This window comes from Dasypus novemcinctus, chromosome 15 (assembly GCF_030445035.2).
Source record: "Dasypus novemcinctus isolate mDasNov1 chromosome 15, mDasNov1.1.hap2, whole genome shotgun sequence".
Lineage (NCBI taxonomy): Eukaryota > Metazoa > Chordata > Mammalia > Cingulata > Dasypodidae > Dasypus > Dasypus novemcinctus.
The window spans coordinates 12838192-12864586 of NC_080687.1; the positions used below are offsets into that span (position 1 = coordinate 12838192).

A 26395-nucleotide genomic window follows, 5' to 3' on the forward strand; every position below is an offset into this window, starting at 1 on the left:
AGAACTTCGTATTTGGGCAGGAGACCAGGTTTAGCATTTGGTTGTTGCATACGATTCAGTAGACCCCACATAACAATGACCTTGTGATTCAGTGGTACAACTTGCGATCTTGGAAGACTGCGCGTCTATGTCTTCAGTTTTCTTCAACTGACAGTTCTGTATTTCTTAATTGTATATATGTATATTAACACGACTTCTCAGTTAAGATTTGAATATCTATTGTAACTTAAAAAAAGGAACTAAACATTCCATTATCCACCCAGTGTGGTAGATCTGTGCTGAAACATAAAGTCTCTCCTATTCTATCACAACATTCTATGGCTCTAAATCCTTGTAGAGTTTACTACCCACACTGGCTGTGTTATTATAGAATAATAAAAATCTAGAGAGGGATTTTTCATGCCTCTAGATAAGAAACAGCTAGTTAATATAAATATTTTTTTTCTGAGAAATTTTAAAACACAACACTTATCTGAAAATATTTATATTATACAGCATTTGTAGCTATTACTTATACAAGTTAACCAAACAGAGGGTACTACATGATTACTTTGGGGTATATGTGTATATATATATATGAGGTGGTCAGAAAATGTTTCCCAAGGCAGGAGCTGAATGTTAATAGATGAATAGCAATCACAGGCACCTACTGCAGTAACACCATGTCTTCACTGTTAAATCTGAATTCTTTTTTCCTCCAAAGAAATTGCTTACTGAAGTCTTCCCTGACTTATTTCTACCCCAAAGCAATCATGTGTTTACTATTTTATATATATATATACACACACACACATTATTTCCTTGTAATAAACTTAATGCAGTTAAACCTAGGATTTTTTTTCACTTTGTCCATTTCTGTGCTTTGTAGGAAAGTTGAATTATTTGCATGAATAACTTATTTTAGTATTTCATACATTTTTAGCATTATAAATTTCTATATTTTCATTGAAATATGGAAATGGTAAACTTAATCTGGTAAAGTGTGACTGAAAAGTTAAGAATTATTTTCACCTATGTTTCTGATAGAGTTCTATAGGCAATGTAGTTAGCTTTATTATGCAAATATTCATGGGAAAACTGGAAATGTTCATTGAAATTTAATATTTAAAGCTCTCACTTCAAGTAGACAGTATATCTTAGAAGATTTTTTCTACCCCTAACCCAGTGCTTTGGTTTTCCTAAAATGTGCACATTAGAACAATTATTGTAGTACTGATAAGACCCAGGAGACTCAGGTGAAAGGTACCTTTTCGTAGTTTTTATTTTATTTTATTTTATTTTATTTTATTTTATTTTATTTTATTTTATTTTATTTTAATTTATTTTCTTCTTATTTTTCCACCTTCCCCCTACCTTCCGTCTGCTCTCTGTGTGCATTTGCTGTGTGTTCTCCTGTGTCTGTCGTATTCTCATTAGGCAGCTCCAGGAACCCATCCTGGGACCTTTCTGAGTGGGAGAGAGGTGATCATTTTCTTGCTTCACCTCAGGTTCCTAGTCTGCTGCGTCTTGTATTGTCTCTTCTCTGTGTCTCTTTTGTTGCGTCATCTTGCTGTGTTGGCTCTCTGTGTGAGTGGTACCACTCCTGGGCGGTCTGCTCTCCTGCGTGGGGCTGCACTCTCAGTGCGGGGGCCTCCCCTTGTGGAGGGGTCACCCCGGTAAGGGGCAATGCTCTTTGTGCGGCAGCACTCCACGTGGGCCAGCTCCCCACATGGGCCAGGAGGCCCTGGGTATCAAACCCTGGACCTCCTATACGGTAGGTGGAAGCTCTAGCCATTGAGCCATATCTGCTTCCCTTTTCATAGTTTTTAAACTGGAAATAACTTTTAAAACTGGAAGAGGTAAAGTCAATGAATGAATGAGGTCTGGCTTTTTTTTTTCCTATGCAAAAGATTTTCTAAGGGCTTTCAGATTTATCACATTTGGTTTTTAAAAACCCTACAACTGTGAGGTGGTGGATCTGCTGTAAAACTGATTTGGACTTACAGAGCCCCTTTGCAGGTCACAGAGGGTGGGAAGTGAGAAGGAACATGGGGAAAAAGAATCATCAGCAACCATCCATCTCTTTTTTTGTCACTAGAGCACTCTTCCTTTCGAAGAAAGGTTTGCTGAGGGAGAATGAAATTCTGAGAATTAAAAGTATCTTGATAGTGTGATATCAGTCATCTAAATACATTCATTCATACATACATGTGGTCATAGAATAAAATATTTATTGAATGTCCACTGAATTCCAGTTGCCTTGCTAGGTCTCTCCCTTCATGGGGATTATAGTCAAAGAAGATGCGCATTAAACACGTGGAACAAAATTTGAATAAACTGTGATGTGTCCTGTGTTACCGCAAATACCACGAGTGTACATGCTAACTCAAGAGTCAGGTGTGGCCTCTCCAAGAATGTGATGTTGAAGCTGAGACTTAAAATCTGTGTTAGAGTCAGCCAGGTAAAAAGGGTCAGGTGGGGGATTACAATTCCACACAGACAAAAGAGCTGTGTGGAAGTGTGGTGAGAAAGGAGAAATTGAAATGTTAGGAGGAATTGAAATGTTAGTACAGCTGCAACATTGCCTGGGAGAGACAAGGGGAGAGTTGTGAAAAGTGGTCCTGAAGAAACAGATGGGTCAGGTGTTGGAGGGCCTTCTAGATAATAGGGGGCAGTGATGGTCAGCGGCCTTCCAAACCCCATGCCCTCCTTTCCGTTCCAGGCTTTATCATTCAATGATAAAGGAGGGAATTAGGAGGCCTTAGGAGGGAATTTCTGATCAGTAAGTCTACTCTAATCCATACTCTATTCCTCCATCCTGTGGACCCTGGGATGGTGATGTCCACTCCCCGCTCTATATCAAGAGGGGGCTTAGCTCCCTGGTGTGGTGGTTGACCTTCTTCACCTCCCTATTAGCTGGCTGGAGTAAATTCATTAAACCAGAAGGTAGGAGTTGTAGGTCTGTTGAGGCTCAGGGCCTGGCTATCACATGGACAATCCAGAGATTCAGGTCCCCTGAGCATACACAAAACCCCAGCGCCAACCACAGGTCTGGTAAAAGTAAGAGGAGAGGCTTGTGAACAAAGATCACATCTGAGTTCAACTCCATCATACTCAAGAACACAAACTCCAAAGTAGGGCCAACTGACATGGCACTGAACTCCATCTGCCATGACCATAGAACCTGTAGATCTTTGTAGCCCTCAGGAGAACCAGTATCTGGGCTTGCATCTATTTTGGCTGTCTCTGGGACCCTGCTGAGGTGTGCGTAAGAGCAACCCCTCTGATGACCTCCCAACTCTTTTTTGGAAACTTATAGCCATATAAACTCTTTTGTCCTTTCCATTTCTCCCTTTTATTCAAGGTCAAAAAGCATTTTTGATACCTGATATTTCATGTAGGCTGAGATATTCTGCTGGTGTGAGTTGACCTTTTATTCAAGGTCATTTTCTAGTTACATCATCAGCTGGTACTTGGTAGTAATCCCTCAGTGCTAGGGAGGCTCATCCCTGGGAGTCATGTCCCACACTAGGGGGAATGTAATGCATTTACGTGTTGAGTTTGGCTTTGAGACTGGCCACATTTAAGCAACTTGGAGGCTCTCAGGAGGTAACTCTTAGGCACCCTGCAGCTCTAGGCCTAGTTCTTATTTTAGGCGCACAGGCTCACAATCATAGTCATTAGTATCAAGGGCTCATTGTAGGACCATCCTTCTTTATGATCTTAGCCATTGCACTTGGGGGATTGTTGCTGTTCCATTGGGGAATGTGATAGAACCCCCTGCCCCTGCCTAGGAACTCAGCACTCTTCCAGCTGTCGTTCCCAACTGTAATCACTATGAAACTATCCAAACATTTTTATGTACCCTGTATACATGCCCTGGAGAACTCCCTTCCAATCATGTACCCCCTATCAATAACATCCTATACCAGTATTCCTCCCCTGCCATAGTTGCACCTTTCTGTGATCTAAAACTTCTTTGAAAATGAAACCTAATATATTGCCAGGTTCCATTAATAGTAAAATGGAATATAGTGATGGGTTTAAAGGTTAGAAAGAGAATACATACTAATTTAGAAAAATTAAAGTAAAAATAAATTGGGATATCAAAAAATTTAAAAATGAAAAAGCTTTGTTTTTGATGTTTTTCCTTTTATTACTGCTATAAGTATTGCCCTGTATGTACAGTGGCAAGGCTATTTCTTCCATTTCTTTCTCAGTGTCTACATCCTTTCTTTTCTTCTTTTTTTTCTAATTATTAAGTTTGTCTTCACCAAAGTTTTAGATCACAGTAACTCATATATACAATATACAGTACTCCCACATATCCAGCATCAAAGGGGTTTTTAATCTCAGGGAGTAACATGACCAGATTTTTGTTTCACATGAAAGATCACTGGGGTTGCAGTGTAGAAAATAGATTGATAGGAGACGCAAAAAGCAGTCTGGAGAGAAAATGGGGAGATGGACTGGGGGAAATCAGTAGAGATGAAAGGAAAGGGATGACATTTAGGATAGAATCAACAGAATTTGTGGATTGTTTAGATATGGTACATGAAAGAGATGGAAAGAATTGTGGACAGGTGGTCTTTGACTTCCATACAATTTCAGCTTTTCTATATCATGTATAGATATATATATATATTTTGTAAGATTTATTTTATTTATTTCTCTCCCCCCTCCCCCTATTTTCTCCTCTCTTGTGTCCATTTGCTATGTATTCTTCTGTGTCCGCTTGCATTCTTGGTGGCATCAGGAATCTGTGTCTCTTTTTTTTGCATCATCTTGCTGCATCAGCTCTCTGTGTGTGCGGTGCCACTCCTGGGTGGGCTGTGCTTTTTTTTGTGTGGGGTGGCTCTTGTGGGGTGCAGTCCTTGCACATGGGGCTTCCCTAGGCGGGGGACACCCCTGCATGGCATGACACTCTTTGAGTGTGGCAGCACTGCACATGGGCCAGCTCACCACACAGGCCAGGAGGCCCTGGATACAAACCCTGGACCTCCTATATGGTAGGCAGATGATCTATCAGTTGAGCCACATCCGCTTCCTATATTGACATATCTTAATTTATTTTCCTATGCTGCATGCAGACTGGCAAAAGAAACATTTTGAGATATTGCATTTTTATCTACACTGTTTGCTAGATAAAAATTTGCAAATATTTGAATATTTTTTAAAAACAAGCGGCCTGGAAAAAATGAAACTGCTGATACTAGTAAAAACGCAAATGAGGAAAAATAGAACATTAGTTATGCCGAAAGTGGTAAATTACTCATCTCTATTGAATATCAATTAGACTTTTATTCTGGGATATTGCGTGATTTCTGTTGTAAAGGAAAAGAATCAAACAACATATACAAAATACTGAAAACATATTATTGAAGACTAGGTCCGAATTTGGAGGAGCTGTGATCGAGGAAATAGAGATATCTTGAAAAGTATAGATTGAGAATGAATATCAAAAATATTCTAGTAGTGCAAATGCAGTGAGAAGTTCAGAGGCCTTTGGTAGGAGCTGCAGTACCTTCTTAAGTGTCCTCACCCCAGTCTCCTTCCTCTGATCTGTCTTGCATATTCCCTCTCCAGGAACTTCCCTGACATGCTGATCTCAGCATAAAACTCCCTTTTTTGAACTCCTAGTATCTCCTCATTGTCTCAGCCTGTTCCACAGAACTCCTTGCTGGTCTACCTCCCACCTTTCCCCATCAGAAGCCCTCTAGTCTAGTCATGCAGATTCTCCTTAGAATAGCTAATTATTCAAGATTCAGCTCAAAGTTCACATCGTTGGTGGGAAATGTCCTGACCTTAACTTCCCACCTGCCTTTCTTGATCTCAGCTCTTTTGTGGTAATTGATTTGTATATTTTTCAGGATTGAAGAACAATTTTTGCATTATCAATTGTGTGCCCACTTGTCTTTTCAACTTTAAACTTTATTTGGGACCTGTAATTAAAGGTCAACAAAACGCTTTCTCCGTCCTCATAGGCAAATAATTTGGGGTTAACTTTTTAACTCAGATCCTCTGGGAAATAAAAGAGGAATGTCTGCCGTGTTACCAGTGACACTGCTCATGGTAAAAATGATCCCGAACTGGTGAACTGCCTCTGGAGCAGAAGGTCTGTGCTGGGTGTGAACTATAAATACCTGGTGGAAAACCACAGCTCTGGGTTTTCTGGGTGCCGTGGAGCTGGTAGCCAGGCATTCCATTGCTGGGACCTGGATGCCTGGCCATCGGCTACTTCAAGAGACTCCATTCCTCTATGGAGACAGACTCTCAGGCCAGGGGGGCTTCTGCGCTAAACCATGTTATTTGATTTGCTCACAACTATTACTATTACTTGGGGGAATCAAAGGCTAGACAACAAAATGTTGGGAGGAGTTTTTCCACCAAAACACATGCCTGACACTGACCTACTGGCATGCCGTGGTTCCTGTCCTGCACTCTTCTAAATGAATCCAATGACAAAGTGTGTCAATTTGTGGTCATGTCAGTCTAATGGCTAATCGAGCTTAAGATCACCAAGAGTGGACAGTGGACATTTCAGGTCCCTTTAAGAATCTGATGAAAACAGTGGATCATGCCTGTCTTTTCCAATTCTGTGTCACTAGAGTCTGAAATGGTATCTAGAGCATAGGAGGCATATGGGGAATATTGTTAAAATATGAATGCATATCCTCTCAAGAAAAATGCCTCTGTATGTAAACGTAAGAATTTTTGTGAACGGTTTTGGGGATTTATCAGGTGCCCTTGAAACAGTATCTTAGGACCCTTACATAAAATCCATGAACTTCAAACAAAACAAAATCAAATAAAAATGAAGTTCTTAGCATAGCACTGTGACTATTGGATAAATGCTTATGAAATGAATACACTGACTTTTATTTTTATTTAGCCACTTTAGACCTTGTCCAAGTTCTTTCAGACCTGGTTGTATTATAATAATTAACATATCTAGTGTTATTTGAAGAACTCTTGAGCAATTGTGATGGAATCATGTGAGTGTGAAATAGTTTTCTAGGAGCTAGTAAAAGAAGTCCCAAGACTGTTTAGGACTAGGGAGTGGGAGGAGATACGCTAACCCAACAAGGTGGCTTGCTTTTGTTCTGTTAGCTGTTTAGCGAAAGTGCGTTCTATCTTTTAACTGCAGGAGTTGTTACCTCCTCTCTCCACCAAAATGTTTGTGCACTATGATTCCTTTGTTTTTTTTCCTCTGTGTGCATGTGTGGCTATTGTGCAGAATTTGTTCAAGTCACCCCTCAAGAGATCAAGTGTTGAGAAAGTGATCAACAGGCAGATCTTTACTTTGTCCTGCTCCTGGCCATGTCCTTCCTGAGTTCTGTGGGGGCCCTGCTCTGGAATGGAAGAAACGGGCCGACATCTGGTACCTCCAGCAGGGTAAGTGCCAGGAGGCTGGGAAGCTACCTGCTTTGGAAGCTGTAAAGCTTTGCGGAGTGGCTTTCCCAGGCTGCTTCCCAGCTCTTCCTTAGAAGGGAAGGCCCTGTGCCAACTGTCCCAACTGGTGGCTTTCTCCTCCCACCTCCCTTCTTCCTTCTCTCTCTCTCTCTTTCTAGAAACCGAGGATTGAAGAGTTTTAGAAACAAACTCTTCCCTTCTTAGGAAGATTTGAGGAGATCGTTTTAGCAATTACACATAGTTCTGGCATTCCAGAAAAAGGAGAGAGAAAAAGTGAGGGGCAGAAGCATGAGGCTATGAGACAGATATGCAAGGTACCCGGCTGTGGCTCTGTCGCTTAAATACGACTAACTTTTTTGCTTCTGTGCCTTATTTCCCTCGTTAGGACCCGGGGACAATACCTCCCTCCCTCATTGATTTATGGGGTGGCTTAGTACAGTGCTTCTCAAGCTTGCCAAAAAAATGAGGACAATGGTGCCAGATGGGGATTCAGTGGATAAATTGCCCTTCTGTCAATACAAGACTTAAAGGCAAACTAGGATTTGGTATTAAAAGTTAAGCACTATTTGTTCATGTCTTTCTGTGTTTTCAGTGTAAACCACTATATATTTTTCTGCCTTTTCTCATCTATCGCATGAGGATTTTAAACTGTTCTGGCTTCTAGATGCTGCCTATTCAGTTTTGATTTCACACTTATAGACCTTAGGTCATTTTTTATTTTTAATGTAACTTGGGTTTAAATTTGTTTGTTCAATTTTCTCTAGCCAAAGAGTGTGATAATGATCCTTATTTGAAACAGACATAAAAGCTTACAAAAGTCACTGATCTTTTGGTGTATGGATGCATAAATTTGACTATAAAATATGTTCAAGTTCTTTATACTGTACAACATTGACATAATCTTGGATATTAAACTTTGGGGAAAATGCATGAATAACATTTAAATTGCTTGGGTAATCTCTGTTAATGGTAACTATGATTTACAGTGGAAACATTTCTTTTTGTTATTTATAAAGCATTTTACATTAATTGTAGAGAGATTACTTTTGGGATGAGGACAAAAACAGTCTAATAGAAGGCTGTAAAGCTTCATATTTCATTTTTTCCTTTACTCAAATTTGACTGTTCAAGGATTATTCTTTAGTCTCTGCCGCCTCTGGAAACTTGTACCAATATTAATCCACAATGATTCTGGAAACTTAACTTCTTTTATTGGCTCTCACTCAGCAGAAAAGTATCCACAAGCTAAGTCCATCCTCTAAACCCTATAAAACTCTGTATTCCACAGCCCCTTCCAGATACCTTAAATCTCTTTTCTTCCATTCTCGGACAGACTTCTTGAAAGAAGAAGCAACCCACACTGTTTCCTTCTCCCGACCTCCTCGTCAGTCTTGGGCCCATTTTAGCTTCTATCCATTTCAGGCAGTCTGCTGAAAATTGTTTCACAAGCTTATGAATAAATTCCTATTTGTCAAACCCAGTAGTTATTGTTTTATTTATCATCTTATTGGACTTCTCTGACACCTTTTTCTCATTTTTAAAGAAAACATTTTCCCTCTATTTCGAATCATGGAAATTTTTGATCCACCTTTTAAATGCTGATGTTTTTTCAAGATTTTGGGTTTACCAGGAAGTCTTCATCTTTGAACCATGAATCCCTGATGTATGTGAAAAGTTTTATATGTATATGCATATGTGCATTTCTTTTCTGGAGAAAGAGTCTTCATCAGTTTATTAGGAGTTAATTGATTCTACCCCAGGTAATCTTTCTGACAGAGCTCATCTGCTCTAATAATTTCAACTGTCATCCATTGCTTGATGTCTTCTGTCTGTTTGCTTCCAGCTCAGATTTTTCTATGGATTATTAACTCATTATTGCCTGGACATGGCTTCCCAGCTATCATGCAGGATTCTCAGCTCAACATGTGCAAAACCAAATTTATCTTCTTCCCCTAAATCAGTTCCTTTTTCAACATTCTCCATGTAAATTTTAGGTACTACCATCCAACTATCATCCAAGCCAGAAACATAAAAGTCACCCTTACTTCTCCTTCTTGGCTTTCTCTTCTCTTCCCCCATCTCTACCCTCCCTGCCTTCATCAGCTAATCCAGTACAAAGTCTTGCTGAGCCCACTTTTTAAAAATTTTCTGTGTACTCTCTCCTCTTCACCCCTGTACTCTCGTCACAGTTTTCTAAATGGTTGCCCAACTCTCAGTCAAATTCCATTCAAATTCTTTCTTCACACATTCTTCTAAGCTCCTGAGCGCAGGGTCCATGTCTTATTAGATCCAGTGTCTCCAATGCTTCCCCTACTATCTATTACATTGTTAATGCTTAACAAATATATTTTTTAAACCAATTTATGTTTGTGTTCATTTATTTATACTTTTAGTAATAACTGTCAAGGAGAAAATTCTGAAATTTTAAAATGAGAATGCCAAAACAAGAACAACAACAACTAAATTAAGATGGCACCTGAAGTTGTGATATGATTCTTCTGATATTCAACCGCAGATGTCAACACCCACAGCTTTGTGTTTGAGCTATTGATGTTCATTATCTTGTACCACAACCTCATCCCCATTAGTCTAGTGGTGACTCTTGAAGTTGCGAAATATATTCAGGCTCTGTTTATAAACTGGGTGAGTATTAAATCAGAGCACTTAAAATACTTCTCTCCTGGGCTATGCTTTTGTTTTCTTTTAAAGATTAATAACAAGGATGGTGCAGATGATGGGCCAGGGCTGGTTTAGGCATTAAAACTACACATTGGTTTCAACCTTGCCCAGTGGTGCGTGCGATTCTCTAGGTCACTCTTGAGACATTTTTCCAGATATTTTTCTAGCAGATAAGATAGATTTAAGAGCTAGTGGCCTAGTGGGAAGTAATAGATAGTTAATCCATTAAAATTCAAAAAGTTTAAAGAGGAGGAGGGCCCACTAGATTTACAGATGGATTCTGAATTTTGAAGTGATATCCTTGGAAACAGTGATGGAACCATAGTCATTGAGGAATCACTTCAGATGAAATAGAAGCTTTTCAGGTGACAACCATGTACTGATTGCAGTTAATAATCAGTAAGTTAGGATTGAACTGATTTTCCAATCAGAATGTGGTATTGCCATTTTTAGCTACTTAAATTTTTTTCTTTGAAACAAAATTATTGATAAATGCCATATATTAAAATGTCCTTTCAATACATCATTGAATTGCCCTTGTTTGAAGGTGAATATTATTTTAACAACTGTGATGTGAGACAGTGCTTTCAAATGTAGTCTCATCTAATTTTCACTAGAGTGCTGTGAGAGCTGTGCTGTTACACCCATTTTATAGATGTAGTAGCTGAAGCACAGAGATATTGATTAACTTACTCAAGGTCCCACAGCTTGTCTGAGGCAGACCCAGAATTTGAAAGCCAAGTGTTCCAATTCCAGATCATCACTATGTCATATTTGTTTCTACATGGCACTACCTTTCCTGTAATGACTCTCCCAATGCATGGGCAACACTAGCTCAGGTTAAATCCAAGTGTTCAAGACCTTCCATTATGAATTCTTTCTAAACGGCAACCAAATTGCAAGATCAGTGGCAGGATAGATTCCCTGAAGAAAATTTGAGATTTAGTTCTGACTCCTCCCTGGCTTGGGTTAGAGTTATCATTTTTTGCAGGATGAAGATATGCATTTTGAAGAAAGTAATGCCCATGCAATGGCCAGATCTTCGAATCTAAATGAAGAGCTTGGGCAGGTGAGAGCTACTTGCAGGAAAACGACTATGTGATGTGAAGGGTCTCATGGAGAGCTCACACAAAGTTAAAGCTCCAAAATCAGAAACAGAGTGTGGTTTAGAGCTACGCCTGTGGAGCCAGATGGGGATTTGAAAGAATGACTTGTTCAGACTATTGATATTACTGCATCGTGTATTTCAGGTAGAATGACCTTGGGCAACCTGTATAAATTCCCCAGACTTGGCTCCTTATCTGTAAAATGGAGATAATAATAGTATCTATGTCATAAGGTTGATATGAGGATTAAATATAAATGTATATTAAGGTACTCAGCAAGTGTCTATTATATTTTGTAAAGATGTAAAAATTAGCCATTATAATCAGTAATATATATATACAATTTATCATCTCTAATCTCATTTTATAGTATTATTATTTGAACAGTGAGTTCTCAGTAAGTATTTATTTCAAAAGGACTTTGGCTCCATAGAATTAAATGAACAGGGCATTTCTTTTATTGTTTGTTTTTCTTTTTTAGAGAAATTGTGGTTTTATAGAACAGTCATGTATAAAATACAGGATTCCCATATACTACCCTATTTTTAACACCTTACATTGGTGTGGAACATTTGTTAAAAATGATGAAAGCCCATCTTCATAATTGCGCTATTAACTATAGGCCATGGTTTAACTTAGGGTTTACGGTGTAGTGTAGTTACATGGCTTTTAAAAAATCTTTTATTATTACCATATAGACAACCCAACATTTCCCCTCAAACAACATTCAGATATACATTTCAGTGCTGTTAATTATGTCCACAATATTGTGCTACCATCACCACCATCCATTATCAAATATTTCCAAAGAGGAACCCTGTACATTTTAAGTTTTCACTTCCCATTCCCTATTGCCAGCCTACCCCTGGTAACCAATATTCTATGATTCTATGAGCTTGCTTATTCTCGTTATTTCTTGCTTTTATACTTAGGTCTTTGACCCATTCTGAGTTAATTTTTGTATAAGGTGTAAGATAGGGGTCTTCTTTCTTTCTTTGGGCTATGGATATCCAGTTCTCCCAGCATCATTTGTTGAATAGACTGTTTTGACTCAGTTGGGTGGGTTTGACAGGCTTGTCAAAAATCAGTTGATGTGAGGGTCTGTTTCTGAACCATCAATTTGGTTCCATTGGTCTATGTGTCTGTGTTTATGCCAGTACCACTCTGTTTTTTTGTTTTTTGTTTTTTTTACCACTGTAGCTTGGTAATATGATTTAAAGTCCAGAAGCGAGGGTCTTCCAACTTTGGTTTTCCTTTTTAAAAAGTTTCTGACTATTCGGGACCCCTTACCCTTCCAAATAAATTTGATAATTGTGTTTTCCATTTTTTTAAAAAACGCTGGTGGAATTTTTATAGGGATTATATTGAATCTGTATATCAATTGAAATCTTAGTGATATTTACTCTTCCAATCCATGATCATGGAATGTTCTTCAAATGTTTTAGGTCTTTTTATATATTCCCTCCCTCCCCTGAGATGGCTCCGTCTGTCTGTTCATTGTCTCTGTTTGTTGTGTCTGCTCACTGCCTCTGCCCATTGTGTCCGCTTCTTTTCTGTGCTCATTATGTCCACTCACTGTCTGCTCATCTTCTTTAAGAAGCACTGGAAACTGAACCCAGGACCTCCCATGTGGGAGGTGGGTGCCCAACCACTTGAGCTGTATCTGCTCCTTGCTTGTTGTATCTGCTTCTTGTGTCTGCTAATTGTGTCTGCTTGTTCATCAGCTTGTTGTGTCAGTTTGCTGCATCAGCATGCTGGGTCATCTTGTCTTCTTTAGGAGGCACTGGGAACTGAACCCAGGACCTCCTATGTGGGAGAAAGGCACCCAACAGCTTAAGCCACATCTGCTCCCCTTGTTTTATTCTTGCAGTATCTTAAATACATCATACCACTGCCTTCTTGACTCTATGGTTTCTGATGAGAAATCAGCACTTAATCTATTGGGTGTCCCTTATATATTATGCATTGCTTCTCTCTTGTTGCTCTCAGAATTCTCCCCTTGTCTTTGGCATTTGACATTCTGATTAGTATGTGTCTTGGAGTTGGTCTATTTGGATTTATTCAGATGGGAGTATGTTGTTCTTCTTGGACACCGATATCTATATCCTTCAATAGGGTCAGGAAATTTCCTGCCATTATTTCTTCAAATATTCCTTCTGCCCATTTTCCCTTCTCTTCTCCTTCTGGGACACCCATGAAATGAATATTTGCACATCTCTGGCTGTTGTTTAGTTCCTTGAGTCCTGTTCAATTTTTTTTTCCATTCTTTTTTTCATCTGTTCTTTTGTATGTTTGCTTTTGGAGTCCATGTCTTCAAGCTCACCAGTCCTCTTTTCTGCCTCCTCCAATCTGCTGTTACATGACTTCAGGGTATTTTTTTTTTTTAAATTTCCTTCCTTCCTTCCTTCCTTCCTTCCTTCCTTCCTTCCTTCCTTCCTTCCTTCCTTCCTTCCTTCCTTCCTTCCTTCCTTCCTTCCTTCCTTCCTTCCTTCCTTCCTTCCTTCCTTCCTTCCTTCCTTCCTTCCTTCCTTCCTTCCTTCCTTCCTTCCTTCCTTCCTTCCTTCCTTCCTTCCTTCCTTCCTTCCTTCCTTCCTTCCTTCCTTCCTTCCTTCCTTCCTTCCTTCCTTCCTTCCTTCCTTTTCTTTCCCCTCCCCCTCCCCCACCAGTTGTCTGTTCTCTGTGTCTATTTGCTGTGTCTTCTTTTGTCCACTTCTGTTGTTGTCAGCGGCATGGGAATCTGTGTTTCTTTTTGTTGTGTCATCTTGCTGTGTCAGCTCTCCATGTGAGCTGCACCATTCCTGGGCAGGCTGCACTTTCTTTCGCACTGGGCAGCTCTCCTTACGGGGTGCACTCCTTGCGCATGGGGCTCCCCTGCATGGCACGGCACTCCTTGCACACATTAGCACTGCACATGGGCCAGCTCCACACAGGTCAAGGAGGCCCGGGGTTTGAACCGCAGACCTCCCATGTGGTAAATGGATGCCCTAACCATTGGGCCAAGTCTGCCGCCTCCAAGGTATTTTTAATTTCACCTATCATGCCTTTCATTCCCATAAAATCAGCTATTTTCCTATGTATGCTTTCAAATTCTTCTTTGTGCTCACCCATTGTCTTCTTAATATCCCTTATATCTTTAGCCATCTCATTGAATGTATTAAGGAGATTTGTTTGAATATCTGTGATTTATTGTCTCAAATCCTTTTTGGAAGCTTATCTTGTTCCTTTAACTGGGCCATACCTTCCTGTTTCTTGGTGTGTAATGTAATTTTTTGTTGGTCTCTTGGCATTTGGCTTACTGGTTGTATTTATTCTGAGTGAAGTTTCTCTTCTTAGTTAGGACTTCCTTGCCCTTTCTCCCTTGCTGACTGTGTAGTTGGAGCTGAGGATATAGTTGGTACTGTAAGTTGTGGATGCTGAAGCTGAACTCATTGCCCCAGGGACCAATGAAGCTTCACCCACCTTTCTCCTTTGTCAGGGGTAGGGACAGAGCCACAGCTGTGTGTAATAATCCAAGTCATACAGGCCATCGCCATCTGTAATTGCCCAGAGAGATTGATGAAGCATCATGCCCCTTCTTCCCCTGCCTAGGGCAAGGACGGAACTGCAGGTATGGCAGCAATCTATGTTGTGCAGGTCCAAAATGTCTGCATTTGCCTAGGTAGACTGATGTAACATTGATCTCTCTCTGCCAGGAGTGAGTTGGACCCTCTGGAGTGCCCAACATTCTAATTCATGTGGGCTGAATGCACCTGCAGTTGACCTGAGAGGCTGAGGGAGTACTATCCTTCTGACCTTTAGGGGGTGGGAATGGAACAACCAAAGCCTAACAGTTCAGTCTGTGTGGGCCAAAAGTGCCTGCTGTTGCTCAGAGAGGCCGAGGAAACACCAGCCTCCTCCTATCCTATTGGGCGGTGGGCATGGTTCCACAGGCACCCAACAGTTCAGTAGTCCAGGAGTACCTACCATTTTTTGGAGAGGTAAGGAAACACAGCTCCCCTCCTACCTTACTTGGGAATAGGATGGAGCTATAGGTATCTGACTATTTAGTATCTGTGGGTCAAAAGCCCCTGCAGTTACTCAGAGACTCTGAGGAAACATACCTCCCCTCTTATCCTTTTTGGGGGGTAGGGATGGAGCTACAGTGCCTGAGTATCCAGTCTGTACAGGCTGAAAGCACCTGCCATTTCCCAGAGAGGCTGAAGAAAGACTAGCCTTCTCCTATCCTGTGGGGTTGGAGGGGTAGTGATGGAATCAAGGTGCACAACAAACCAGTTTGTGTGGGCTGAAAGCACCTGCAGTTGTTCAGAGAGGTTGAGGAAACACAGCTCCTCTCCTATCCTATTGGGGTGCAGGCATGGAGCCCCAGTTGTCTGACTGTTCAGTGTGTGCTGACCAGATGTGCCTGTAGGTACCTGGAGAGGCTGGTGCAGGTCCCACCAGCTTCTTTCTGCCAGAGGCGGGGCTGTAGCCTAGGCCAGGGCTGCAATCTGACCTTTGTGGAAAGAAGCTGTTCCCTACTGTCATTGTGATTTTCAATTAGCCCTGCTTCCTGTCATGCCACAGATGGAGCTAAAATGGCAGCTACTGGCCTCTTTCTGACTTGGACAGGTTCAAACTTTAGCTGTTCTTAGGATTATACTTTAGTCAACTGAATTTACTAATCAGTTGCTGAAGTTGGTGCCTAACCATCTCTTCCTTTCCTGGTTTTGGGAAATGGAGTTTCCAACTCCAGCCACAGAATAGCTCCCAAGGCAGCTTGTGCTGCCAGTGGAGTATGGGCACTGGCCTCCATGGTATGGTGTGCACTACTCACGAATCTTCTCTGCATATGGGCAGTCTCCTTCTTCCATTCTTTCAAGGATGTTGTAGGATGCTCTTCTAGTCTCTTGGGTCTCCCAGGCAGGGCTTTAGATAGCACTGGGGTGATTACTAATGGCCCTGTAGGATGAGCTGACTCTTGGAGCTTCTTACTCTGCTACCATCTTACCATTCCTTCTTTTTCCCTGTATTTGATTGGATTGTCTTTTAGTTTTTAAGTTGAGGAATTTCTTTATATATTCTGTATATTAAGCCTTTATCAGATATGTGGCTTCCAAATACTTTCACTCATTGTGTAGGCTGTTATTTTACTTTCATGATAAAGTCCTTTGAAGAACAAAAGTTTTAAATTTTGATGTAGTTCCTTTTAGCTATTTTTTCTTTTGTTGTTTATACTTTAGGCATAAATTCTATGAAACCATTGCCTAACACAAGGTCCTTAACTTGCTTCCCTATGTTTTCTTCTAAGAGTTTAATGGTTATGGCTCTTAAATTTAGGTCTGTTATCCATTTTGCATTAATTTTTTTACATTGTGTGAGGTATGGTTTCTCCTCCTTTTTTTTCTTTCAAGATCCAGTTTTCCCAGCACCATTTGCTGAAGAGATTATTCTTTTCCAATTGAGTGATCTTTACCACCTTGTCAAAAATCATCTTGCCATAAATGTGAGGTTTGTTTTCTGAGCTCTCAGTTCAATTCCATTGATTCATATGTCTGTCCTTGTGCCAGTGCTATGCTTTTTAAATTACTGTGACTTTGTAATGAGCTTTAAGATTGGGAAATATGAGTCCTTCAGCTTCATTCTTCTTTTTTAAAGATGTCTTTGGCTATTCTGGGCCCTTTATCATTCCATAAATATTCAATGATTAGCTTTTCCATTTCTGCAAAGAAAGTTGTTGGAATTTTTATTGGGATTCCATTGAATTTATAAATCACCTTGGATAGGATTCGCATCTTAATTATATTCAGTGTTTCAGTCCATGAATATGGAATGACCTTCCATTTCTTCAGGTCTTCCTTGATTTCTTTCAGGACTGTTTTATAGTTTACTGTGTTTAAATCCTTTACACCCTTAGTTAGATTTATCCATGGGTATATAATTCTTTAACTTGCTTTTGTGAATGGATTTTTTTCTTGATTTGTTCTTCTAATTGTTCATTGCTTGTCTATAGAAACACTACTGATTTTGGGGTGTTGATCTTGTACCTTGCCACTTTGTTGAATTTGTTTATTTGCTCTGGAAGCTTTGTTGTAGATTTTTTAAGATTTTCTCTATATAGGATCATATCATCTGCAAATAGGGAAAGTTTTATATCTTCCTTTCCAACTTGGATACCTTTTTAATTCTTTTTTTTTAAACAAATCAATTTTATTGATACATATTAATAAGGCATACAATTTATCCAAAGTGTACAATCAGTGGTATTTGGTATAATCACATAGTTGTGCATTCAACACTTCAATCATTATTAGAGTGAATTGCTCTTTTGGTAGACAATAGGTAGAGCTGGAGAAAAAAGGCAAAAGTCTTTCTGGTCCTTTGAAGTTACAAATCTTGGGTTTAACTTTCACGAAATTATTGTCAATGGTTCCAGAAAACAAATATTCTGATTTCATGAAGTGTTTTAGATAATCGTACCAAAGAAATGACAGAAAAACAGGAGGCCACAGAAAATAGTAAATCATTCCAGAAAATCATTTTTTTACATCTATTCCACTAATTGCCTTAACTGGTTTGGCAATTTGGTCAGGAAATCTCCACTTAATTTACAAAGTTTTGTGAAACAAATAAGTGTTTAATTTAATTTAATTTTTTAAAAAAGATACTTAGATTACATAAATGTTACATAAAAAATTTAGGGGAATCCCATATGCCCCACTCCCTACATCTCCCACATTTTCCCACATTAACAACATCCTTCATTAGTATGGTACATTTGTTACAATTGATGAGCACATTTTAGAGCATTGCCACTAAGCATGGATTATAGTTTACATTGCAGTTTACACTCTCTCCTGCACAATTTTGTAGGTTATTGCAAGATATATAATGGCCGATATCTATCTTTGCAATGTCATTCAGGACAATTCCCAAGTCCCAAAAATGCCCCCATGTTATACCTATTTTTCCTTCTTCCTGCCCTCAGAACCTCCAATGGCCCCCACATCAATGATATAAGTTCTTCCATCATAATAAGTCTATAGTAGAATACCAGTAAATCTACTTTAGTGTATTTCTTTTTCTTGACTAATTGCTCTGGCAAGAATTTCCAGTACACTGTTGATTAGCAGTGGTGATAGTGGGTATCCTTTTATTGTTCCTGATTTTAGAGGGAAAGCTTTCAGTCTTTCACCATTAAGTAAGATGTTAGATTTAAAGATGTGAGATTTTTATAAATGCCTTTTATCATGTTGAGGAAAGAGTAGTAGCAAACTACTATCTATACTTTGCTGAGTGCTTTTATAATGAAAGGATATTAGAGTTTGTCAACTGAGTTGTGTCAATTGAGGTGACTGTAATTTTTTTCTCTTCATTATGTTAATGTGTTATATTACATTAATTGATTTTCTTATGTTGAACCTCCATTTAATTTCTGGGCTAAATCCCACTTGATCATGGTCTAGTATCCTTTTAATATGCTGTTAGATCTAGATTTATAAGATTTTGTTAAGGATTTTTACATCCATATTCATAAGGTATACTTGTCCGTAGTTTTTTTTTGTGGAATTTTCATCTGGCTTTAGTATCAGGGTAATACTAGCCTCATTAAATGAGTTAGGAAGCATTCCCTCTTTCTTTTGGGGAGGGCAGGTTGAGGAGACTAGTGTTAATTCTTCTTTAAATATTTAGTAGAATTCACTAGTGAAGCCAAATGGTCTGAGGTTCTTTTTTGGGAGGTTTCTGATTACTGATTCATTCTCTTTATTTTTTATAGGTTTATTCAGATTTTCTATGTCTTCTTGAGTCTATTACCTTCTTTAGGTAATTTGCATGTTTCTAGGAATTTATCTATCTCATCCGGGTTATCTAATTTATTAACATATAATTGTTCACAGTAATTTCTTATAATTTTATTTCTGTAGGTCAGGGGTAATGTCTCATTTTCATTTCTGTTTTAGTGATTTGCCTCTTCTCTTTTTTTTTTAGTAAGTCTTTCTAAAAGATTGCCAATTTGTTGATATTTTGAAACAACCAAATTTTCATTGATTTTCTCAAGTGCTTCTAGTCTCTATTTTGTTCATCTCCACTCCAATCTTTACTATTACTGCCCTTCTGCTAGCTGTTGGCTAAGTTTGCTCTTTATTTTCTAGTTTCTTAAGCTGTAGAAATAGATCATTAATCTGACATCTTTCTTTTTTGTTATTGTTAGTATTTAAAGCAATTAACTTCCCCTGATCACCTTTTCACTGTATCCCATAAGTTTTGATATGCTGTGTTTTCATTTTCATTCATATTAAATTATTTTCTTTTTCTTTTCTCTCTCTTCTCTCTCTTTTTTTTTTTTTTTTTTTGAGAATGACACTTTATTATTTCCGCTTACAACTGAAACTCTGGAAATTCAAAGGTAATATCCTTGCCAATGAGCTTCTTATACATGCCAGAAAATGTTTCACACTGGTGTTCTACATTGTTCTGCTGTGCTTTGTCCAAACGAACCTTTATAAGCCAGTTGCCATTCAGCTTTACATGGATTCTCTTTCCCACAATTACTCTTGCCCACTCCTTTCAAGAGTTGGAAGACCAGCTCTTCAAGGATTGCATCATGCACACTGTCAGAGTACAGCCTCTGGGATGCTTTCACTTATTTTTTGTATGGCTTTTTCAAGTTGGCTTAGGCAGAATTCTCCTCTGAGCAATAAAGATAACATGCTTTCCACTGAACTTTTCCTCCAATTCACATACTTAGCTGGACTTAGATTTCTGGAAAGACTTCAGTGGAGGAATGGGAACAAAGATTTTAATAGCTTTCCTACCATCAGCAACTTCAATTTCCTTGGCTGCTGTTATATTCAGCTTCCTTAACTGAAACTTTAGATCAGAGTTCATCTCCATCTCAAGAAGACCCTGAGAAATGTCAGACGCAAATTCATCTGGCTTTTTGCCACTGGGTTTCACGTTCTTTGTGCTTGAACTGGACATAGCCTTTTTTTGGTAGAGTGCAGGCCTAGGATAGTAAAATATTTTCTAATTATTCTTGTGATTTTTCTTTAACTCATTGTATCTTTGAGACTGTGTTGTTTATTTTCCATATTTTTGTGAATTTTCCTGTTTTTCTTCTATTATTTTTTAGCTTCATTCCATCCTGATCAGAGAAGATATTTGGTATGATTTCAGTCTTTTAAAATTTATTGAGACTTGTTGGACCTAACACCTGTCCTCTCCTGGAGAAATTATCTTTTGCGTGTGAGAAAAATCTATATTCTGTTCTTTTTGGTGGAATATTCTCTAGTTATTTTATGCTGTTGTTGAAGTCCTCTGTTTCCTCATAGATCTTTTTATCCATATGTTCTATCCGTTACTGAAAGTGGAGAATTGAAGTCTCCAACTACTATGGCAGAACTGTATATTTTTCCCTTTAGTTCTTTCAATGTTTGCTTCGTATATTTTAAGGCTCTGTTGTTAGATGCACATTTATTTATAATTGTTATATCTGGATGAATTAACCATTTTTCAATATGTAATGTCCTTTGTCTCTTGTAACAGTTTTTTACTTTAATATATTTTGTCAAATAGGTATTAACTATCCAAGCTCTTTTTAAGTTACTATTTTGAATGTATTTTTCTATCTTTCCACTCTCAACCTATTTCAGTCTTTATATAAAAACTGAGTCTATTTTAGACAGCATATAGTTAGATCATGCTTTTAAAAAAATTCATCCTTCAAATCTTGGTCTTTTGACTCTAGAGATTTATCCATTAATTTTAAAGTAACTATTGATAATGCAGGACATCGTCATTTTTCTACTTGGTCTTTCTAAGTTTTACAAGTTTTTTGTTGCTCATTTCTTCTGCTAGTGCCTATTTTCATATTTATTTAATTTTCTGTATTGTACCATTTGAGTCCCTTCTTATTTCTTTCTGTATATATTTTTCCATATATTTTCTTTGTGGTTATCTTGGAGCTTATATTTAACATCTTAAATCTATAATAATCACATTTGATTTGCTACCAACTTAACTTCAGCAGTATATACATACGCCCTTTCTATAATCCTCTGTCCTCCTTTTTGTATTTCTTGCAAATTATCTTTACATATTGCATGCCCCAAATCATAGATATGTCATTACTTTTTATGCATTTGTGTTTTAGAAATTGTAAGAAGTAAAAATACAATACAATAGGGTACAAGAGTACTGGCATTTATAAATACCCAGATGGCTTTACCAGAGATCTTTATTTCTTTATGCCACGTCAGTTCACTGTCTAGTGTTCTTTTCAATCTGAACAGCTCTCTAGAGTATTGTTTAAGATGAAGGTCCAGTGGTGATGAATTCCTTCAGCTTTAGTTTATCTGGGAATATCTTAATCTCACAATCATTTTTGAAAGACAGCTTCACTGGATATAAAATTCTTCATTAGTAGGTATTTTTCAGTTCTTTAAATATTTCATTCCACTGCTTTCTTGTCTCTAAAGGGAAATCAGCACTTAATCTTACAGGACTCCCTTGTACATAACACATTGCTTTTCTTTTACAGCTTTAAGAACTCTCTCCTTGTTCTTGACAGTTTGATTACTGCTACGCGTTTGTTTTTGTTTTTGTTTTTTTTAGTTTACCCTGTTGGGCTTCATTAGTTTTACTGAATATGCATATTCATGCCTTTCATTACAATTTGGAACTTTTATGCAATTATTTCCTTGAATATTCTTTCTGTCCCTTTTTCTTGTTCTCCTTCTGGGACTACCAAAATGCATATTTTGGTGTCCCACAGTTCTTTTAGGATCTGTTCACTTTTTTCACTCTTCTTTCTTTCCGTTTATAAGCCCAAATCATTTCAATTGTCTTGTCATCTAGTTCTCTGAACATTTTTTTCTGTTAGTTCTAATCTGCTGATGAAACCCTTGGGGGAGTTTTTCATTTCAGCTTCTGTGGTCTTCAATTCCAGTATTTGTTTGGTTCCTTTTAAAAATTTCTATCTTTTCATTGAGTTTCTGTTACTGATCATTCATTGTTTTCCTGACATCCTTTAATTCATTCTCTGTGTAGTCCTTTATCTCCTTGAGTTACATTGAGGATATATATTTTTTGAAGTCTTTTTCCAGTGTGTCTAAAGGCTGATCCTCATTGATGGTCTTCGAATTTTAATCTTGTTTCTTTGGATGCACTATTATTTCCTGTTTCTTTGTTGCACACTGTACATTTTATTATTTAATGTGTTGAATTTGGAATTTAGCCCCAGAGTGTCTGTTCCTTAAGTTTGAATCCAGCCAGTGATATGGCTGTGATTTCTTTGAGTGCCAGGAGCTAACAAAAACAAACCAATGCAAAAATATCTTTATAGTCTTTGCAAATTAGCTCTGTGTTGGCTGTTGTGCTCCTTCAGAGTTTAGCCCTCCGATCAAGAATATTAACCCAAGGTGAAAGTGAAGTGCAGAGTGTTCTCTGTTCCTTCTGAGCCTGCATCTTGTCCTGGGTTTATGCTTGCATATGACCTTAGGAATCACAATTTACAGGAACTCCAGTGCCCCCTCTAGTCCCTATGAAATAGGTTTTCCCCTTTCTGGGAACTCAATTGAGTTTCTTAAAGGTAGTGATCTTTTTAAGCAGGCTGCTTTGTGTTACTCTTACAGTGATTTATCGTCCATAAGCTCCCTCTTTCTGAAGGGCAACTTCTGGGAGGGCAAGCCAGAGACCAGTGTCCTGGTCAGAATTTCAGGTTGTCACCCAATAGTTTGGCACCTATATGAAAGCATCACAGTATGCACATAGGGATTCCAAGGTTCCCTCTGGAACAGGGCCAGGGACTCATAATGGGACTGCATATTGGCTGGCTCTACTCTGTGCTGGGGAAGAGATAGGGAAGGAAATAGCAAGGGTGCTACGAGCTTCTACTACTGTTTTTAAAGCTGTGTTTTCTATTTGGCCCTACAATCCTTTAACTGTTTTTTGGAATTTTGAGGAAGATGGCTCTGCCAGTTTTTCCTTGTCATTTAAAGATTCTGTGGGAGTACAGTACCTGGAGTGTTTTACACTGCTATCTTGGTTGATTGGAAACATCATCATTTTTAAAAGACAGTTTTGCTGGATATAGGATTCCTTTTTGGCAGCTCTTTGTTCCCCCCAGCACTTCAAATACATCATTCCACTGCTTTCTGGCCTCCATGATTTCTGGGTTTCTGTTGAGAAATTGGCTGTTAATCTTACCGTGGATCTCTCATATGTGATGAGTCATTTTTCTCTTGTTCTTTTCAGGATTCTCTCTTTGCTCTTAGCTTTTGACAGTGAATATAATATGTCTCAATGTAGATTCTTTGAATTTCTCCTATGTGGAGTTGTTGAAATTCTTGGACATATAGATTCAATGTCTTTCTTTACATTTGGGTTAATTTAAGTCATTATTTCTTCAAATATTATTTCTGACCCTTTCTCTTTCTGCTCCTTCTGGGACTCCAGAATATCTATGTTTGTATGCTTGGTGGTGTCCTTCAGGCTCTGTTCATTTTTCTCCATTTTTTCTTTATTCTTCTCTCAGTATATAACTTCAATAGTCCTATCATCAAGTTTGCTGATTCTTTTTTCTGCCTGATCAAATCTGCTGTTGATGCCCTCTAGTAAATTTTTCACTTCAGCAAAACCTCCAGAGTTTCTATTTTATTCCTTTTACAATTTCTTTCTCATTATTGATATTCCCTACTTGTTCATACACTTTCTCCTAGTTTCCTTTAGTTTTCTGTCTAAGGTTTCCCTCGGCTCTTTGATCATGTTTAAGACAGTTGATTTCTCTAGTAAGTCCAATATCTGGAGTTCCTCAGAAACAGATTCAGTCAATGTCTTTTTTTCTTTTCCTGTGAACTATACCCTCCTATTTCTCTATAGGCCTTATAATTTTTTGTTGTTGTTGAAAAGTGGACATTTTGAAATATTATGTGGTAACTCTGGAAATAAATTTCTCTCCTCTCCCTAGGGTTTGCGCTTGTTGTTTGCGTAGGGTTCCAGTCATCCATTTGTTTAGTGATTTTTCCAAACTATTTTGCAATAGCTGTATTCTTGCCATGTGTGGTCACTAAAATCTCTGCTTTTTTATTTCTGTGATTAGACAGTGACATGACAGAGATTTCTTTAAATGCCTGGAGCCAAAAAGAAAAGAAAGAAAACTTCCCCTGTCTTTGCAGTTGGCTTTGAGCTGGGGTACTCCTTCAAGGCTCGGCTGCCTATAATTCTGCCTTAGCCTTCACTTCCTGCTCTCAAGGAGCCCAAGGATCAGCTGCAGGTACAAGTCTAGGGTATTCACAGGCCTTTTCTGAGCATGTGCATGCACATCACACTCAGTAGCCCATCAAAGCTTTTTTACCCCAAGCACCCACCTCCTCAGACTCCTCTTTTCCAGGCTGCTTGGCCCCTATCAGCCCCTTTCTCCAGGCAGCCACGTGTCTTCAAATGTTTCTGACGGGTACCACCAAGAAAGCCACTCAAGCTCAAGGGGTGCAAAACAAAGGAAAACCTCTGTGCTTGTCCCTCAGAGAACTATCAGGCAGGTCATCGTGCAAAACCCCAGTTTTTCAAGAATAAGGTCTGTATTACCCACCCTGGCATCAGCAAGCTACACCAAGAAGATAGGCTGTCATTTTCACAGCTTCTGCTAAGCTAGAAAATGGAGGATGATCAACTGGTCAGAAAAAGTGCCACACATGCTCTTAGGGAATGTTCACAGCTTCTTCCTCCATTAAGCACTCACCTCACTGCCATAAATACTGAATTAGCATCCAGAGTTCAAAAAACATTGATTCTGTCACTTTTTGCCAGCTTATTGGTTGGTTCACTTCTCCTCCATTTTCTACCCAAACTTCTTTAAAAACAACAACACATTAATCAACTCCTCCATTTTCTGCCCAAACTTCTTTTAAAAACAACACATTAATCCTAGTTTTAGATATGCTGTTTCTAATAATTACAATATCTGAATTATGTGCATCTGATTCTGTTTCTGGTTTTCTCCTGGTTCTCACTTAGGATGCCTTGTTTTGATTGTGGTCCCGTGGTCCCTGGTATTTTTTTTCTGTGGGAATTCCTTGAAGGCTGAGTTGAGTTGCCTTTCTATAGAAAGGATTTGAATTTACTTCTGCCAGTTTCCTGAGACCACTTTAACTTACAGTCTCCACTTACATGTTTTGGACACACAGGTGGTGTGAATTTGAGCTAGAACCCCTTAGAAAAGCCAGCTTGTGATGAAACTCTTAAGAGAAATGTATTTTCCCTCCATCACTATCAAGACTGAAGCATCCCTTTGCCATCCCTTTCTGCTCAGTGGTTTACTTTTTTTTCTCCTTTATTTTGAGGGGTTGTTCCCATGGCCAAATTTATAGGGATTCTTCTATTAAATTGTCTACCTAAGGTAGCTTTATGCTCTAATCTTTGAATCCTGAATTATATGCAACCTTCATGGTGAAAACATTTGCTTTCTGGGTTTGACACTTCTGGAAAAAAAAGCTTACTTTGGTAATCACATACCTCTCATGGTTTATTCTGCATTTTACCTCTATGAATTTTTTACTTCTAGACAACTTTTTGATGTATTTACAAAATGAAATTTTTATATTTTATCCTGCATCATGCTTCTTTTCATCAGAAGGTTGGTTCATGTTATTTATATGGCACAAAATTGATGATCTCTTTTGCCTTTTTTCAATAGATCTTTATTCACCTATCCAATCTTACCTTCTTGTTTTAATTTTGGTAATTTATTTATTTTTGCTAGGAAATTATCCATTTCTTTTTTTTTTTTGAATTTGCTAGAGTTACAAGGAATATTTTAAAAAATCTTTTCTGTATCTTCAGTGATATTGCCTTTCTCGCTCGCTTCTCATTTCATATATTGTAAAGTGCTTATTTTCCCTTTTCCTTACACAGGTTCATATAGGGTTTATCTATATTTTTTATCTTTTCAGAGAAACTTTGAATTTATTCTTCTTTTCACTAATTTATTTTCATTTCAGTTTTTTAAATCTTTACTAATTCCTTCATCTGTTTTCTTTTTATTTCTTTTGTTGTTGTTTTTTTCTTTATATGTCTAAGTTACTCTGCTTTTAGCTTTTCTTATTTAACAAAAAAAGCATTTGAGGTTATACATTTTCTTTTGTCTTTGGCTTTGACTGATTCCTGTAGGTTTTGTTATGAGGAAATCTCCTTTTTCTAACTTTTTATTTTATTTTTATTTTATTATTTATTTAATTTTTTTATTT

The 26395-nt window shown here is 38.2% G+C and overlaps 1 protein-coding gene and 1 pseudogene across 1 annotated transcript in view; one reads left to right on the top strand and one right to left on the bottom strand.

The window, feature by feature from the left end:
• LOC101414600 (phospholipid-transporting ATPase IB-like) overlaps window positions 1–26395 on the top strand; it is a 207597-nt gene that overhangs the window by 55151 nt on the left and 126051 nt on the right. Inside the window, 4 exon segments of the mRNA XM_058276906.2 lie at window positions 7217–7283; window positions 7286–7378; window positions 9908–10035; window positions 11063–11140. Coding sequence (XP_058132889.2) covers window positions 7217–7283; window positions 7286–7378; window positions 9908–10035; window positions 11063–11140 — 366 coding nt within the window.
• LOC105745614 (small ribosomal subunit protein eS7-like) lies at window positions 19533–20135 on the bottom strand (annotated as a pseudogene).